General features: G+C 38.2%; 1 protein-coding gene across 1 annotated transcript in view; it reads right to left on the bottom strand.

Moving 5' to 3' along the window:
• Positions 1-12,370, bottom strand: part of fgfrl1a (fibroblast growth factor receptor like 1a) — a 94,184-nt gene extending 81,814 nt beyond the window's left edge. Inside the window, exons 1-2 of the mRNA XM_084719663.1 lie at positions 11,836-12,370; positions 9,291-9,394 (exon numbers count right to left, since the gene is read on the bottom strand). Coding sequence (XP_084575789.1) covers positions 9,291-9,351 — 61 coding nt within the window. The 5' untranslated portion in view covers positions 9,352-9,394; positions 11,836-12,370. The remainder of the gene's footprint in view (positions 1-9,290; positions 9,395-11,835) is intronic.
• Between the last annotated feature and the right edge of the window lie 2,862 nt (positions 12,371-15,232).

Below are 15,232 nucleotides of genomic sequence, written 5' to 3'. Positions count from 1 at the left end.
GCACAAACAAAAACAGACTAAATAGACCTAAAGATAGACCTAAAAGACTTCTAATTATTTTTAATGAGACTCAAGTAAGTTCCCAGGCCATTTTTTTAGCTTTTCACTATAAACATCTGCATTTTAACAGGCAAAAAACATGTGTTTACCAAATTTACAACTATGCACAAAACTGTTCTGCCCTAAATGAAACATAATAATACAAAATTTGAGTTCCATGCTGGAAAAAATGCACTTTTCTAAAAATGTATCTGTAGATACTGATGAAAGTTTCACCCGCCTCTAGATGCAGCTCTCCACCATCAGGCCAACAGTCATCAGCATGTCAAATGGTATTTACGACAGATAGCTGTGACGTAGGACGCCTTGCATGCTCACAAAACAGGAGCGGGGTGGAAGGGATTCACTGATGTGAGACTACGAGTGTGTCTGTTTACAATGAGGTAAAGATGTGTGTTTGAAGCATCTGTCTGTGGTATGCAGCTGTTTATTCTGAGAGGAATGAAGATGCTCCTCTGTTCCTCTGTTTGTCTCATGATGAGACATGCAGATGCGGACTACAACTAACACGATGTGTTTGATTACAAAATGTTCTAACATGGTCAATCAGTACTTACTCTGGTTAAATTTCATTTAGAACACCATGTGTGGGAAGACACACAACAATATGGGTGATGTTTAAACATAAAACTGACTTAATTCGTCAAAGATTAACTCTTTTTATTCACTGGTCATCAGCAGCTCCCTGTTAGATGCTGGCCTTTGCAACCAGTGCTTTCTATACTGAAATACTATATAGGGAACTTAAATTCATCACCAAATCTCAAGTTTAATGATGGAAGCCTTTGTTACACACACTCACATTTTCCCACTGTCTTCATATAGATTTGGCACAAACAGTTTATCATCTCATAGTGTATACTGTTACACATAGTGTCCTTTAGATACTTTATTGATTCACCTTATTTATCTCATCTCTCCTGATATCTTATGTATTGTTTTTTCCTTTTATATTTTTTCACTTTTTGTACCTTGTGTTTCCTTGTTAAACAGCATTCAGGGTGCAGCACAAAAGAAGAATTTCATTGTACAGGTAAACTTATACAACAATAAATGCTTTGACTTTGACTTTTCCAGCACTGCAAGTCAGGTATTGCTTAAGCCAGCAGGAAAATAATACCAGAGCTGAACCTATTAGTTGATTAAACTTGATAGACAATTAACAGGAATCTACTTTAATCATTTTACAAGCAAATACTCCAAACATTCTCTGGCTCCTCTCCAGCTTCTCAAATATGAGGATTTGCTGCTTTTCTGTGTTTTATATGATTGCCAACTGAACATATCTGGGTGTTGGAGTGTTTGGGAAACTTGGATGGACATTTTTCACTATTTTCAGACACTCTGTAGTTCAGTTAATCAAAGAAATAATTAGCAGATTAATTAATAATTGTTAGTTGCAGCCCTAAATCACATACTGTCTGCCAAAAAGCAAACAACTGATCTCATTCATCTTGCTTAAAGGAGCACTAATGTTGTCCAAAGACAGCGGTTTGTGACCACAAAAGTTAGATAATTCTCCTTTTGAGCAAGAAGAATAGTAGAGTTGCAAATTTGACTGATTAATTAGCTGATTGGAAAAAAAAAGACAATCATTGACAACTGATTAATTATTTCAGTCATTTTTAAGCAAAAATGTCAAACTTTTGCTGATTCCAGCTTCTTAAATATAAATACTTGGCGTTTTTCTTTGTCATTTATGACAGTAAATGAAGAGTCTGTTGGTTGGACAAAAGAAGCAACGTGAAGACGTCACACAGGCTTCCACTGCAAACTACATCCAGCAGTGCAAAAGACGTCACTGACACCTCTGTTCTGTCTGGAGTCTAGTTGACTCTAACTTTCCCACAGAAGTTTATATCTCTGCTGGTTATCCATTGCTTGCATCTCTGGTGACTGAGTGCCTCCTCCTCCTCCTCCTCCTCCTGCAGTCCTTTTTACCTGACCTCAATTCTCTCCTACGTATCATTGTTAGTGTTTGCATGCTAATTACATTCCTCAGTAATGAGTGAGTGGTACAGGACGTTGTTAAGTGATTGTGGGCTGTGTGTGTCTGTGTGTGCTTACATGTGTTAAGTCATATTTATGGGTAGCGTCTTCTAGTTGTATACACTTCCAGCATCTGTGTATGCATCTGTTTACACTCTGCACTGTCCGCCTGTCTTTGTCTGCAGTGGTGATGCTATCTCCTCTTCGCCTGTTGCTCCGTGTGTGTCTCTGTTTTGGCAGCGTCAATACAATGAAGATGCATTTTTAATACACTTGTTGTAAAAACAAATGAACCCATTCCTCTCTGTATCTTTTTCGTCTCCCTCGCTCTGGATATTGGGTGGTCGACACAGCAGAATCACATGGAAAACATTAAATTGTTTAGACAGAACTCTGCATTAGGAAACAATGTACACAAACCCACACTCATCATGTAACCTCTTGCTTTTCTGAATCTGCATCAAAGGTCTGGGGTAGAGGAGGCAGACAAGACAAGCGCATGATGTGATGATACACACTGTATGTATTTCAACAGGCAGCATCACAGGTACAAGCACAGAAAAAAATGAAAATCACTGCTGGACTAAGTTCAATAATGATGTTATTACTATCCTCTCGGTCCTGCTCCGGTTGTTTGACCAAGAAGCATTTTAACAGCTGGCTTACGTAAATACCATCTGACATGCTGGTAACCATCTGATACACACGTGGCATTTCAAATCACATGCACAATTAACCTATGTCCATGTGTGTGTGTGTGTGTGTGTGTGTGTGTGTGTGTAAAGGCGTGCAGAAACACAGACATACACATGATCTGTTTAGTGCAAGTGTCTAATGCTTTGTGGTATACTCTTCCTCACTGATCACCTGCCTTGACATCGAACACGACAAAGCAACAGAACAAACAATTAAAAAGTTTTTTTCAAAATGCGACATCTGCTTTTCTAAAATGCTAATCTGCTTTCTTGATAAGCGTTAGATGAGAAGATTGACACCGCTCTCAAATCTGTCCGTTCAATAGATTAGAGCAGCCTATCGGAGCATCGTGCTCCCACCCCTTTTTGGGTGGAAGCAGACTTTCTAATTTGACTGGCAAATTCTGAGGTCTTTGCTGATTCAGTGGCACTAAAGATCATTTTGCTTTTTAGCTATAAACAGACCAAATTTTATTGCCAGTCAGGCAAGCAATTATGTTATATTGTTGCCAATCAACAATCAGGTTTATTATACAGAAAAAAAAATACTGGAAATCTTTAGTGAAATGGATGGTAATGGTGTAAAAATTATTTTAGGATGGACATGTCCTTTGCTTTGTTTGCACTTGGACCCAGCTTTGTCTAGTGCTGCAGGTAGCCTAGAATGCATTGGCCTATTACTAATCTTTGACCCTTGTATTCAAGCTCAGTGTTGTTCAGCTAACAGCAGAGAAGAAGGCTAATCTCTCAGCTGCTCAGTCTCATGCTCAGTTACACACAAACACACACACACACAGACCCAGACAGCATGGTTGTGTAAGCCTCTGGAGTGCAGTTTATTTAACTCTACATCTGCTGCATAACTGTTGTGTCTTTATCTCTTTATGTCTCTGCTTCTGAAGTTATCTCTGTCTGTCTTCTCTTTTCATCTGTATCTCTCTGTCTTCCAACTCTTTCTGTCCTGATCCACCCCACTGTCTCCTAATTGTTCTCTTCATCTCTGCAGCGGTCCAGCAGAGCCCATACCTATTCCAGTCTTCCCATTCACCAGTCAGCACTCAAAGTGGAAAACAGCCTTCAGTGTCATCTGATGCTTCCAGTCACAGTCATTCAAACAATCTGGCCTTACTGGTATCTATTCATTTTCCATTAAAAGAACTGTTTTGTTCTCTATATTTGAACACAGGGCTGTGTTTTCATTCAGAAACTTATTTAATACAATAAGCCATAGTGTACCTGTCAGAAATTTTAGTTCAGTTATAAAGATGTTGTTGGACATAACTTCCTGTATTTATACAATAGTGCCCTCACATCTACTGTAACTAAACTGTGTAAAGGGGGATTGCCCAGACAGATGAAGCCACAAAAGAGTTCATGTCTGCAGTTTTGAATGTCATTATGTGTCCTATGATATTTGGCTTTTTATTGTTTATTGTTTATACAGTTGCCCTAGTAACCCACCACCTCTGGTATGCATATTCCTCTGAGATATCTCAGGAGTCATCAAGTAACTAATGAAAATGTTGCTCTGAGTCATTTCTTTGAGTGCAGCAGAGAATACAACACGGCCTGACTGTGAGAAGAAGCATTTGCACAATGATTTCCAAGAAATTTGTCAACCATTTAATGCAATTTTGTGCTTAAAGACTGGAAATTGTGTTTGGGTTTGTCTTACTTTTCATTATTCACTGATTCACAGTCACACTTGACCCAAACCCTGCCAACAGACTGAGGCAGTTTTGGCGCTTTTCACCTTTCCAAAAGGCTTTTTTAGTGCATCCTTAGTGTAAAGAGTATACACCATTTTCAGTTATTCTAATATCTATAGGCTTGATTTTTTCAACTACAGACTGTTTTGACATATTGTCCAGATGCCACTGAGCAAAGGAACTCCTATCTGCACAGTAAAAGAACTTAGTGACCAGTGGTAGATCGCTGTGGTTTTACTTGGCAACTCCCAGTATAGTTAAAGGTCAAACTCTTTGTGAAAGAATCTCACACATCTTTGTATAACTTATGTGGCCAAAAGTTACTGTATTATCAGCTGACTGCAATGCGATTTCTGTCATTTTTTGTGCAATTTTTCGTGAAACAGCCACAACATATAAAAAGTCCAAGGCCACGTATTACTTGCAATTGTTTTGTGGAAGTTGTGGTGGGCAATAAACAGCTCTTGCCTGAGAAGAGAGTTCAAGGGGAAACCATTGCCATGGGCATTTTGCATAACTGCAAGCATGCTGGACTATAGAAATCTCACTTGATTTAGCTTGACCTTGGCACTCCACATTGCTCTGACTTGGATCTTTTAGGTGGAAAATGTTGGTGTTTGAATAGTGATACAGATTGTTGGAAGGGTTGTTCCAATAGCAACAGAATACAGTACAGGCAAAAGTGCTTGTATTGTTATTGGGGAGTACACAAGGTTGTGCACGGGTCTGATGCCACTTAATTTAATAACTGCTGAACAGCTACACTGGATCCTGCTACTTCCCAACAGCGTCCTGTCATTTTTTTCCCCCAGGATGGCGAAGTCATGTTCTGTGGGATTTATTCAGTCATGTCATGCAACAACAACGGCAATCATGTCACATCCACATAGGGTTAGTCCTGTATTATTGCTTGGTTTGGAAACTTAAATTTGTCCAATACGAATAAACTTGGAGGTCTTGTTAAAACTGCCAATAAAATCTCAGGGTGGAGTCGGATCAGTCTTTTGGTCATTTTTACAGGCAGGAGGCCACTTAAGAGAGCTAAGGCTATACTGACTGACAGGACCATCCACTCCAGAGGAAGTTGGAGCTGCTGCCCTCAGGCTGCTGTTTCAGGGCACCTGAAACTAAACAACCCCATGCTTCAAGTGCTAGCAATATGCTCAATAGCAACTTTGAATGTAGCACTTTGAATGCAGTCCTTGCACTATATCCTGGCATATTTTGCACTTCGGCTGTCGTTGATGATGTTGGTCTTTTGTATTGTGTTATCATGTGAACCCTTTCTGCACAACAAATTTCCCTGAGGGGAGAATAAAGATAACCTTGGACTTTGAACCTGTTTTGTTAATGCACTGGTCCTGAATCGGTACTCAATATCAGCCAATACACAAAGTTCAGCTATTGGAATCACTATTGGGAAGAAAATAATGTATCTGAACTTCTCTGGAGAATGAAATAAAGCTGCTGGCAAATTTTGCAGAGACTGGTTGAGCTGCAAGATGACAAAGTCTGTTGAAAATTAAGTTTCCTGGATTTTTACACACACAATAACAGAATTAATAAATGAATTAAAACAATAATTACTTCTCCTTTAAAACTGGACAGCACATGAACCGACTCTGCATATTTCTGATTTCTGCTAAATCCTTACACTTAGTGCTTCATATCACTTGTTTGAGGCAAATGTAGAAACAAACTTTTTTTTCATTTCTACAAACTTATTCAACAAAAGCTTCAGCTAAATTTCTCCAGTGCTACGAGAGGACGAGGGAAGAGGTGAAAGTCTGAGAAGTGTAGTCAAGCCTATCACAAGATAAGGGAGAACTTCAGTTTCTAGTAGGTTCGTAATGACATTTTGTCCCCTCTGTCCTCTTCATGCTCTCCTGCCCTCAATCTCCCACCCTGCCCTACGTCCTATAATCTGTTTCCTTCCCCTGACTATTTCCCTTTTCTTCCTCACTCCTTCCCCACAGCTCCTTTCCTCCTTTCCCTTCTTCCCCTCTTTCTCTTTACTCCAGTCTGCCTCTGTCCCGAGGCTGCTTTTTTTTCTCTTTCACCCTCATCTCTGTCCTCTTCTTTCCCTTCCACCCCGCCTCCTGCCTCTCTCTGCTGCCTGCCCTGGTTTCATTGACAGACTGCAGGCGGCGAGGGGGAGGAAATGCTGTGGCATTGCACAGCAAACATCCCTAATAGGCTAATCTAATCTCATCTCTTTGCGGTCTATGGCCCTGTGTTTACTTTCGGCCCCGTGTCTGCACGCTGGCTCGGCCTCGCCTCGCTGAATGCAGCTTTGTTCCCGCTGAAAACTCATCATCGGTGTGATCTCTGGAACGGGCGCCAACTCCACGACCGTCTGCCCATACTGCCTGCAGGCTGGGGATCATTCTCGTCTGCACAGCCCCTGTAGCTGTTGTTTGTTTTTATTATGTTTAGATTCATTGAAAGAAACAAGGTAGCGTGCTGAGCAGTGAGGGTACTGCACTGGATCTGACCCTGACCAACAACCTCCCTGTGGCAATGTTCAATTACGATTCTGAACTGAAAATGCTAAACAGTAGTGCTGCACAATATAATATGAAAAACAATCAATGCACAGTTATTTTGACAGATATTGCAATAGTGCTTCATGATTAGTGAGAATGATCATTTTTGCAGTTTAACAATTTCCAATTTCACTGACAGAAACCATTGAAATCATCATGATATGACATTTGTTGAGGTTTGTACTGAATGGACATGTTTTCTTACATCTGGAGAACATGATTTGTAGGTCAAGACAGCTTCTGCGATTTGGATACTGCATTTGGCCGTACTGCGATTTCGATGACAGTTCAGTTAAGTGTGCAGCCCTGCTCTACAAACAACAAGGTAGTATCTGTGCAAAATACGAAGCAGAAAACCACATTACTGCCAGTGCACAGATATCTGACAGTAACTGAATCACCAGTCAAAGTCAAAGGTTCACAGACTATCTAAAGACCAAAAGCGTTTCATTAGGTAAAGTTCACCTCAGGACAAGTGTCTGCTGAAATCCAAAATCTGAGCAAATGTATCAGTTCACCACACAATTAAAGCAGCTCCAAAAGAACATGTGAAAGAAAAGACAAAAAGACAGAGAAGCTTCACGCCTGCAGCACCTACTGTCCTTCCATCATACTTTCAGCTTTAATGAGACAATCGTGTCTGAAACCAGTCAAAGCAGTTGTACCACTGCCTGTGTCCAGACCTTCAAATCCTCCCACTCCACCAAGCTGACTGATTCATCAAGCATCGGGACATAAAACAGCGGTTGCTCAGTTCAATCTAACTGATCAAATATGTGCAGCACCACAGGCACTAATGATTACCCACTACAGTCAGGTAGAACACTTGAGAAGGATCAACAACAATGGTGACTACTTAAGACAAGATACACAGCATATCTTGTCATTACCACCAGACATCATATTTGTTTTTACTTCAACAGCTCTACTCTTCAACACCAGACAGAACCATTATGCTTGCATGGGTACACATCAGCATTGACATAAAATTAAGTAAAATTTAGATGGATACATTGGTCTCTAGTGATAGTTCAGCTCACAAAAGAGCCATTTTGGGCCAGAAAAAAGAAATCTGTCTGAATCCACACCAATTAAATTCTCTATTTTTCCTCAGAGACTTTTCTTTTTTTTGGATTTGGCATCCAGAGGTAGCCTATGAAGACTTAAGACTAGCCACTGGCAAAGTTTAGAGGAAAACAGTGCCATAGATGTTGGCTATGATGTGCATTTTAGTTAACAAAATATTAAAATGTATTTTTTTATGTGTCTAGGCTGCACATTTTTACAAATGAAGAACATAAGAATCACTTCAGCTCTAGAACAATAATGAATAGAAATTAGAAATGGAAAAAAAAACCATTATTAATTTACATATACGGTCATTTTTTTAAGTGAGCCACTGGAGAAGGACAAAAGAGCCAAAGGCAGCTCTGAGGCTGCAGGCTGCTGACTCCTGGTTTAGGGAAAAACACTCTCCACAGTGGAAATTGGTTGGAGAGGAGGTAATGCCTGACTTAAGTCAGAAACAGAGTGTGATAAGTTGACACTTCTATCTGTCATCAGTCGGGACATCAGTAGGAAAGTCAATGATACGAATCATCAGTCGGAGACCCCTCAAAACCGAAATTCTTCAAGCCAACCACTCTTTTTCTTGCCAGTCAGTGTGCATTACAGTAACAGGACAAAACAAATAGAAACTTATAAAAATGACAGTTTCAGCTCTTGTTTTTCAGATGCATTATTATATATAGAGCAACGCAACAGCATGTCAGGCTGTGAACTTTACAAAATCACCACAAAACTAACTGTGACAGAAACTGAGAGCGAGTGACACACTGTCAGCCACTTCAGCACGTCACCTGCTCTGCACGCTGCGGGTTGCACTGGGATTTTATACCTTAACTATGAGCAGGAGGCACACTTCTACTTTCTCTGTGTGTAAATCAGACTTTTTTAAAACATCACAGATGACAAAGAAAGGTATTAAAACTTATTATACTCTTGTACAGAGATCTTCATATTGAACAGCCAAACTGACAGAATTGTGAGTTAAGTACAGCTCTAGATATCAGGCCAATCATGCCATCATGTTTCACAGAAATCCTCCCGGGGTTGGAACAGCAGCATGACAGCAAGAAATTTCACTACAGTAAATTTACTCCACACCAAGTGGAACTTTGGAAGACTTTTTTACAACCAGTGCCAGACAGTGATTTATCTTACTACCATTATCTTACTGCTGGTATTATTGACTGTCATGCTCCCAGTACGTCTTTAAATCTGTCACTCACCCCTGGCAGCAGAGGACATCAGGACCATCTCCAACAACAGAAGGACAGACAGAAGCTCCATTCTGGTTTGATTTGCAAGAAGAAGAAAGCTCAGTCTCTTTGATCTGGAAAGAAATAAAATAAGAGAAAAACATGAAGCTGCTTTGAGGGTACAGATAACAGGTGAACATTCTTTATTAAGGAGATACAAGGAGTAAATTTCCCACTTTTAAAGTGCCTTTAAATCTTTTGGTTACATCTCTGTGTATAAATCAGCAATTTATCAAACCTGCTGTGTTGTCCACCATCAGAGTTTGATTTATTCCAAAAATACACATCATTATTTCACAATTGGACAAGTTTTCTTGATGAATTGCTGCCAAAATAGCTGCTAGCGCAATGGAATAAAAGCTTAATTTACTGCCTAATGTCTGACAGCTGGGGAGCATCTATGTGAAAACCTGCCTTGAATTTTAGAGGAGACAAAAGCCTGATAGAAAATAGTCGAGTTATTTGTTTAATAAAGGAAAGTAATACAATAAAAGTCTCTTGTTTCTCTGAACAAAACTGAGACGTGTGTATTGCTCCATGTGCAGATGTGTCTAATGTTTCTAAAGGTGGACGTTAAATAGAAGGTAAAATAATACACACACTCACTTCTAAAATGTTTCAAATCTCTTCTATTGTTGTGCTCTGAAGATAATTAGGACCTGCAAAAGTCCACCACAGTCATAAAAAAGATTTCATTGGAAAGGAGTAGAGATTTTCTGGAAGTCAAAGTATTCTCCTTGCAGATTTATTCTGTCCACCTGTCCATATGTCTCTCCTTACAGTGGTTTTAATCTTTCCGCCCCATAAATTCTTTCCTGAACCTTATGAGATCTCATTTCAATACTTCACATGCACTATCTTTGTTCAATATCTGTCAACCTCAGAGACTCAGTTCACCACAAACTACACCGCAAGCTACACGCTTAAAAGTGATTGTTTAACCTTTAAGAGTCAGGTGTGTCACATTTTTATTTATCGGTGCTGTAGTGAACAATCTTTATTCCTTAAATTTACAGTCAGTAGCTTACAAGGAAGTTGATAGTGATATTTTCACTGCTGATTAATCTGATGATTATTTCCTTAATAACTTACTAGTTGATTAGTCTACAGACAGTGGTGAAAAATGTTGATCAGTGTTTCCCAAAGCCCAGGATGACATCTTCAAATGTCTTATTCTGTCTTGATATTCAGTTTATAGTCTTACAGGAGCAAATAAACCAGAAAATATCTATATTTAAGAAGATGAAATCAGAGAATAATGACTTTTTTCTTTGAAAGAAAGACTCAAATCAATTGACAGACTATCAAAGTAGTAGCGATTAATTTAACAGTTGTAAACTCATCGATAGATGAAGCTCTGGAGTAAAAGTCTCCTTAAAGAGAGATGAACCTGCAGTCATTGTTTGCATTATGATGATCCCAGACTGGAGGTCAGGTGATTTTTTGTTTATCACTTGTTTCAAAACAATAATTTACATTCAAATTAATAAATAAAGCCAGGTGTAATGATCATAAATAATTCTTTATGTATGGAATTATTAGTACCATGTGCTGTCTATACTGTAGTCACTTCATGAATTTAGTCAAAGTCAACTTTTTCTATTCTTTTACATGCTATAACTCTGTTTTTGACAGGTAGGGCTGCAATTGAAGAATTTTTAAGAATATTTCTATTGTCAATCTCTTATTTTTTCAATTAAACAATTAGTTCTTTGGTCTATAAAATGTCAGAAAACAATGGAAAAATGTATATCAGTGTCTTATGCCATCCAAAACCCAAAGATATTCACTTTACTATGATAAAGGAGTGAAAAACAAACAAACAAACAAACAAAAATCACATTTGAGAAGCTGGAATCAGATTATGAAAAGTAATTATCAAAAACAGTTGGCAATTAATTTAATAGTGACAACTAATCAATCAGTTGTTGTAGCTGTAGAGTAAAAGTCTCTTCAAGGAGGATGAGAGACAGCAACCTGTGACTGTTTTGCATTATGTTGATCCCAAACTGGAGGGCTGGTGATTTTTTATTTATCACATGTTTAAAATTAATAATTTACATTCAAATTCATTTAAAAAGCCATGTGTAATGGTCATAACCAATTCATAAAGTATTGCATTATTAAACTATATTGTACTACATGCTGTCTATAGTTGTAACCACTTCGTTAATTTAGTTAAAGTGAACTTTTTTAGTGCTGTAACAGGTTATAACTGTTATTCACTGACATGACAAACATAACATTGAGTTAAAACTTCATGGATCAGTACTGCTGGATATTATAGTGGAATATGACATAAATCTGACTCAAAATTAAACTTTTGACCTTCATCAGTTCAGAACCACACTCAGTAGCCATACAGGAGAAGAAATACGAATAAAAAAGCAGACGAAAGATAAAAACTAATTCACTGTTATGTCACTATGAAGTGCGGCAAACCAACATTCAGAGCCTGTGGATACACAGTATAAATATTACAGAGACTTTGGTTTATTAATAAAGTCGGACTTACTGTAAAGTTCCCAGCAGAGATGAGATATCCACAGACTGTTAGCCTCTGCAGACCTGCACGTATAGCATGTCTGTATCCACAATAAAACCTCTTCACCTCCTTTCCAACGACCTGATGATTTCGACAACTTAATCCGTGAGTCACTAAGAATAATTCACACATGTATACAGACGCGACTGTCACCGAAACCTGCAGTCAATTAGGTCGACTTTCTATGACAAATTATAAAAAGTCGGCTATAACGAAGCGAGTGAGAAATATGACAGTAAATGTAGAAAAAAAAAATCAGAAATATATCGGCTAAGGTCAAACACGTGAGCGCTGTAGTATTTCTGAATGACAGTCCGCATGGAAACCGTTCCAGACCACCAACAGGACCGGGAAAAGAGACGAGGACGAAGAAGAAGGAAACTTTCTCTGTTCTACCTACGTAACTGTTCGGAAAATTATCTATAGCATGAAAACCTGAATATATGTCCACATTGCCTCCAGCTGCAGCCCTTCGCCGTCCAAAATTTCAGCCGCAGGCGAGAAAACAAACTGCGCCGACCGACTGTCCGAGTACCGAACTTTCAGCCAATCAGAGGGCAGGCCAATCAGAGAGCCGACCAATCAGCGAGCGGGAGCTTGAGGGACAAATTTGGAGCGGTTTAGAGGGGGAGAGGGAGGGGGAGGAGGGACATTAACTCACATTAATTTAAATCATTTGTTAGTAATGAAAATGGACGACAAGATGAGGTGAGGAGGGCTGCAGAAGTATTATTATTATTATTATTATTATTATTATTATTATTATTATTATTATTAGTAGTAGTAGTAGTAGTAGTAGTAGTAGTAGTAGTTGTAACATTGCATTATTATCATAGTGGCAGTAGTAGTGCAGAAATAATTATTAATGGACCATTCAAATAATCTGCAAATATTCTGAGAATTAATTAATCATTTTGAGTCACTATTAAGAAAAAATATTTATATATAAATTCTTTTATTTTAGCTTTTTAAATGTGAAATTCAGATTTCTTTAGTCCTCTGTGACAATAAACTGAATATCTTTCTGTTGTGGACAAAACAAGACATTTGAGGACGTCACTTTGGGCTTTATGAAACACTAATCAACATTTTTCTCCATTATTTTGCATTTTATAGATTAAACAACTTATCAGTTAATTGAGAAAATAATTGACAGATTAATCAATGAATGATTAGCTGCTGCTCCATAAAAACCTAGAGTTTTGGAATTTTTAGAATAGAGATTGTTTTTGTATTGTACTGTATTGTATTGTATTGTATTGTATTCACGAGGTGGAGTGCATACACTGTACCCTGTGGTCCATGAGAGCTGTCATTATGGACATATACCGCCCCCTCATGGTATTTAGGCATTATTACAGCAATTTCCTGAAAGAGTTTTACACAATTGCTGAGACACATTTCTTGAAATCTTCCACCCTCTTGTCATAACTGTAAACACTAAACCAAATGTTGAAACTACTTTCACAAAACCTCCCATTAAAGTTTGTGCTCAAACTCAGTACAAAACAGTACTTGATAAATACTACTGAGCAGGTATTATACACTACATAAAATAAAATAAAATAAAAAAAAAGGAAAAGGAAAACAGTGTTCAGGGCATGTAGCTACAGAAAAACATTTTATTGTGTATATAAATGCATTTTGTATTTCAAAATAAAAACAGATTATGTATATGCACAGCTTAGTACAGAACATGTTGCATACTGTAAGTACTGCAAGTAATACAGTAATACATATCTTGTATTGTAACATAACCACTGAACAAACCCATAGCTGACAGTGACAGTGAACAGTGATTTCATATATGAGTTCAAGTCTTCCTCTTTCTTCTTAAATTGTTTTTTCTTTTTCTTTTTTCTTTTTTTTTTTGAACTGATGTACTCTAGCTCAGTGTACTTAGTTTGATAAAAACTGTGAAAAATTTTAACATTCCTTTCTTGTATTCTTGTATATGCAGTAGGCTGCTCTTTCAACTTGTCCAACAATAATAAAGATAATGAGAATGATCATAAAAAAAACCTCATGCAAAATTATTACATAAATAATTATTATAGTTTTAAATTGGACATCATTTTGATCTTCATGATTCTCATGTAGTCCAGTCTACTCTCTTCCACATTGTAAAGCAGTAGCGCCATCTCCTGGTGACAGCAGGAACAGCAGCAGTCGAAGTTTGGATCAATCTCAGTGCGGAGATGACTTTCTGGACTTTGATGCAATGATGACAATGATTTGTGTTGCATTAATGTCAATAAATATGAAATGTTTTGAGAGGACGAGTAGAGGAAGGAGGTAGATGTACTATTCGACCACTTTCATTTTGTATATAAGCAGAGGCGTCACACAATTCCCCCTCAGAGGCCAGATCGGTCTGCACTGGTGCCCCTCAGGGTTGTGTTAGCTCCCAGTCCTCTTCACACCGCACACAAATGAGTTCACAAGATTTCACCGTGAGAACTACATCATGAAGTTCTCAGGTGATACAGACATCCAGGGCGTGATGCACAGAGACAGCAGTTCATCAGTTTACCACTCTGAAACAGAGATATTTGTGATGTGGTGTGACAATAATTATCTTGTGCTGAATGTGAAGACTGATGAGATGGTGTCTGAGCCTTGGACAGTGGGTCATCTTAGGCTTGTGGTTATTCACAATGAATCCATCCCTCAGGTCTGCTCATATAAGTATGCTTTTGTGTGTTCATGGTCACTGGACCTACAGCTTGTCCAGAGCTAAACTTGAATACCACTGGACTGATCAACCTAATTATTTATGCACATTAATGACTGTAGGCTGTAGCACCTCTGTGATTTAGCAGTTTTTGCTCAAAGACTAACTGACTTGATTTTGGAGGTCAAAGGTCAAGTTCATGATCACTTCACTAAACATATTTTTGTCTATAACCCAAGAATTAATTATGACAAAATTGCACACAAATATCTAATGGGATAAAATGATGACATTGATATTTTATACCCAAAAGGTCAGAGGTCACCTTCACTATGACATCATAGTGTTCAGCTGTCTATCGGTCCTCTGTCCTCCTCTTTAAAAATAATCTCTAAGTGAAGACAGCTTGCTTGAAGTTATTCACTGGGATCAGAATGTACAGGGACAACTTTTATTTTTCAAAAATACACTTAACACCTTTGATTAAAGTTCAAAGTGGTAACTCCTCTGCACTGCTGCTCTTAAAACCAAATTCTCTGTGCTCAAAATGAATTCTTTTGACCAAAACAATACAGACAGCTATCATATGAATGTCTCTCAGAGCATCAATTTAAACATTGGTGTGATACATTAAAACACTACCATCAAAATACTGTTTACATGTATTTTAACTTCATGAGGCCATGTTACATA

Source organism: Lutjanus erythropterus, chromosome 5, assembly GCF_056507025.1.
Source record: "Lutjanus erythropterus isolate fLutEry1 chromosome 5, fLutEry1.hap2, whole genome shotgun sequence".
In the NCBI taxonomy this organism is placed as follows: Eukaryota; Metazoa; Chordata; class Actinopteri; order Lutjaniformes; family Lutjanidae; genus Lutjanus; species Lutjanus erythropterus.
This window is presented reverse-complemented; position numbering and strand designations above follow the sequence as displayed.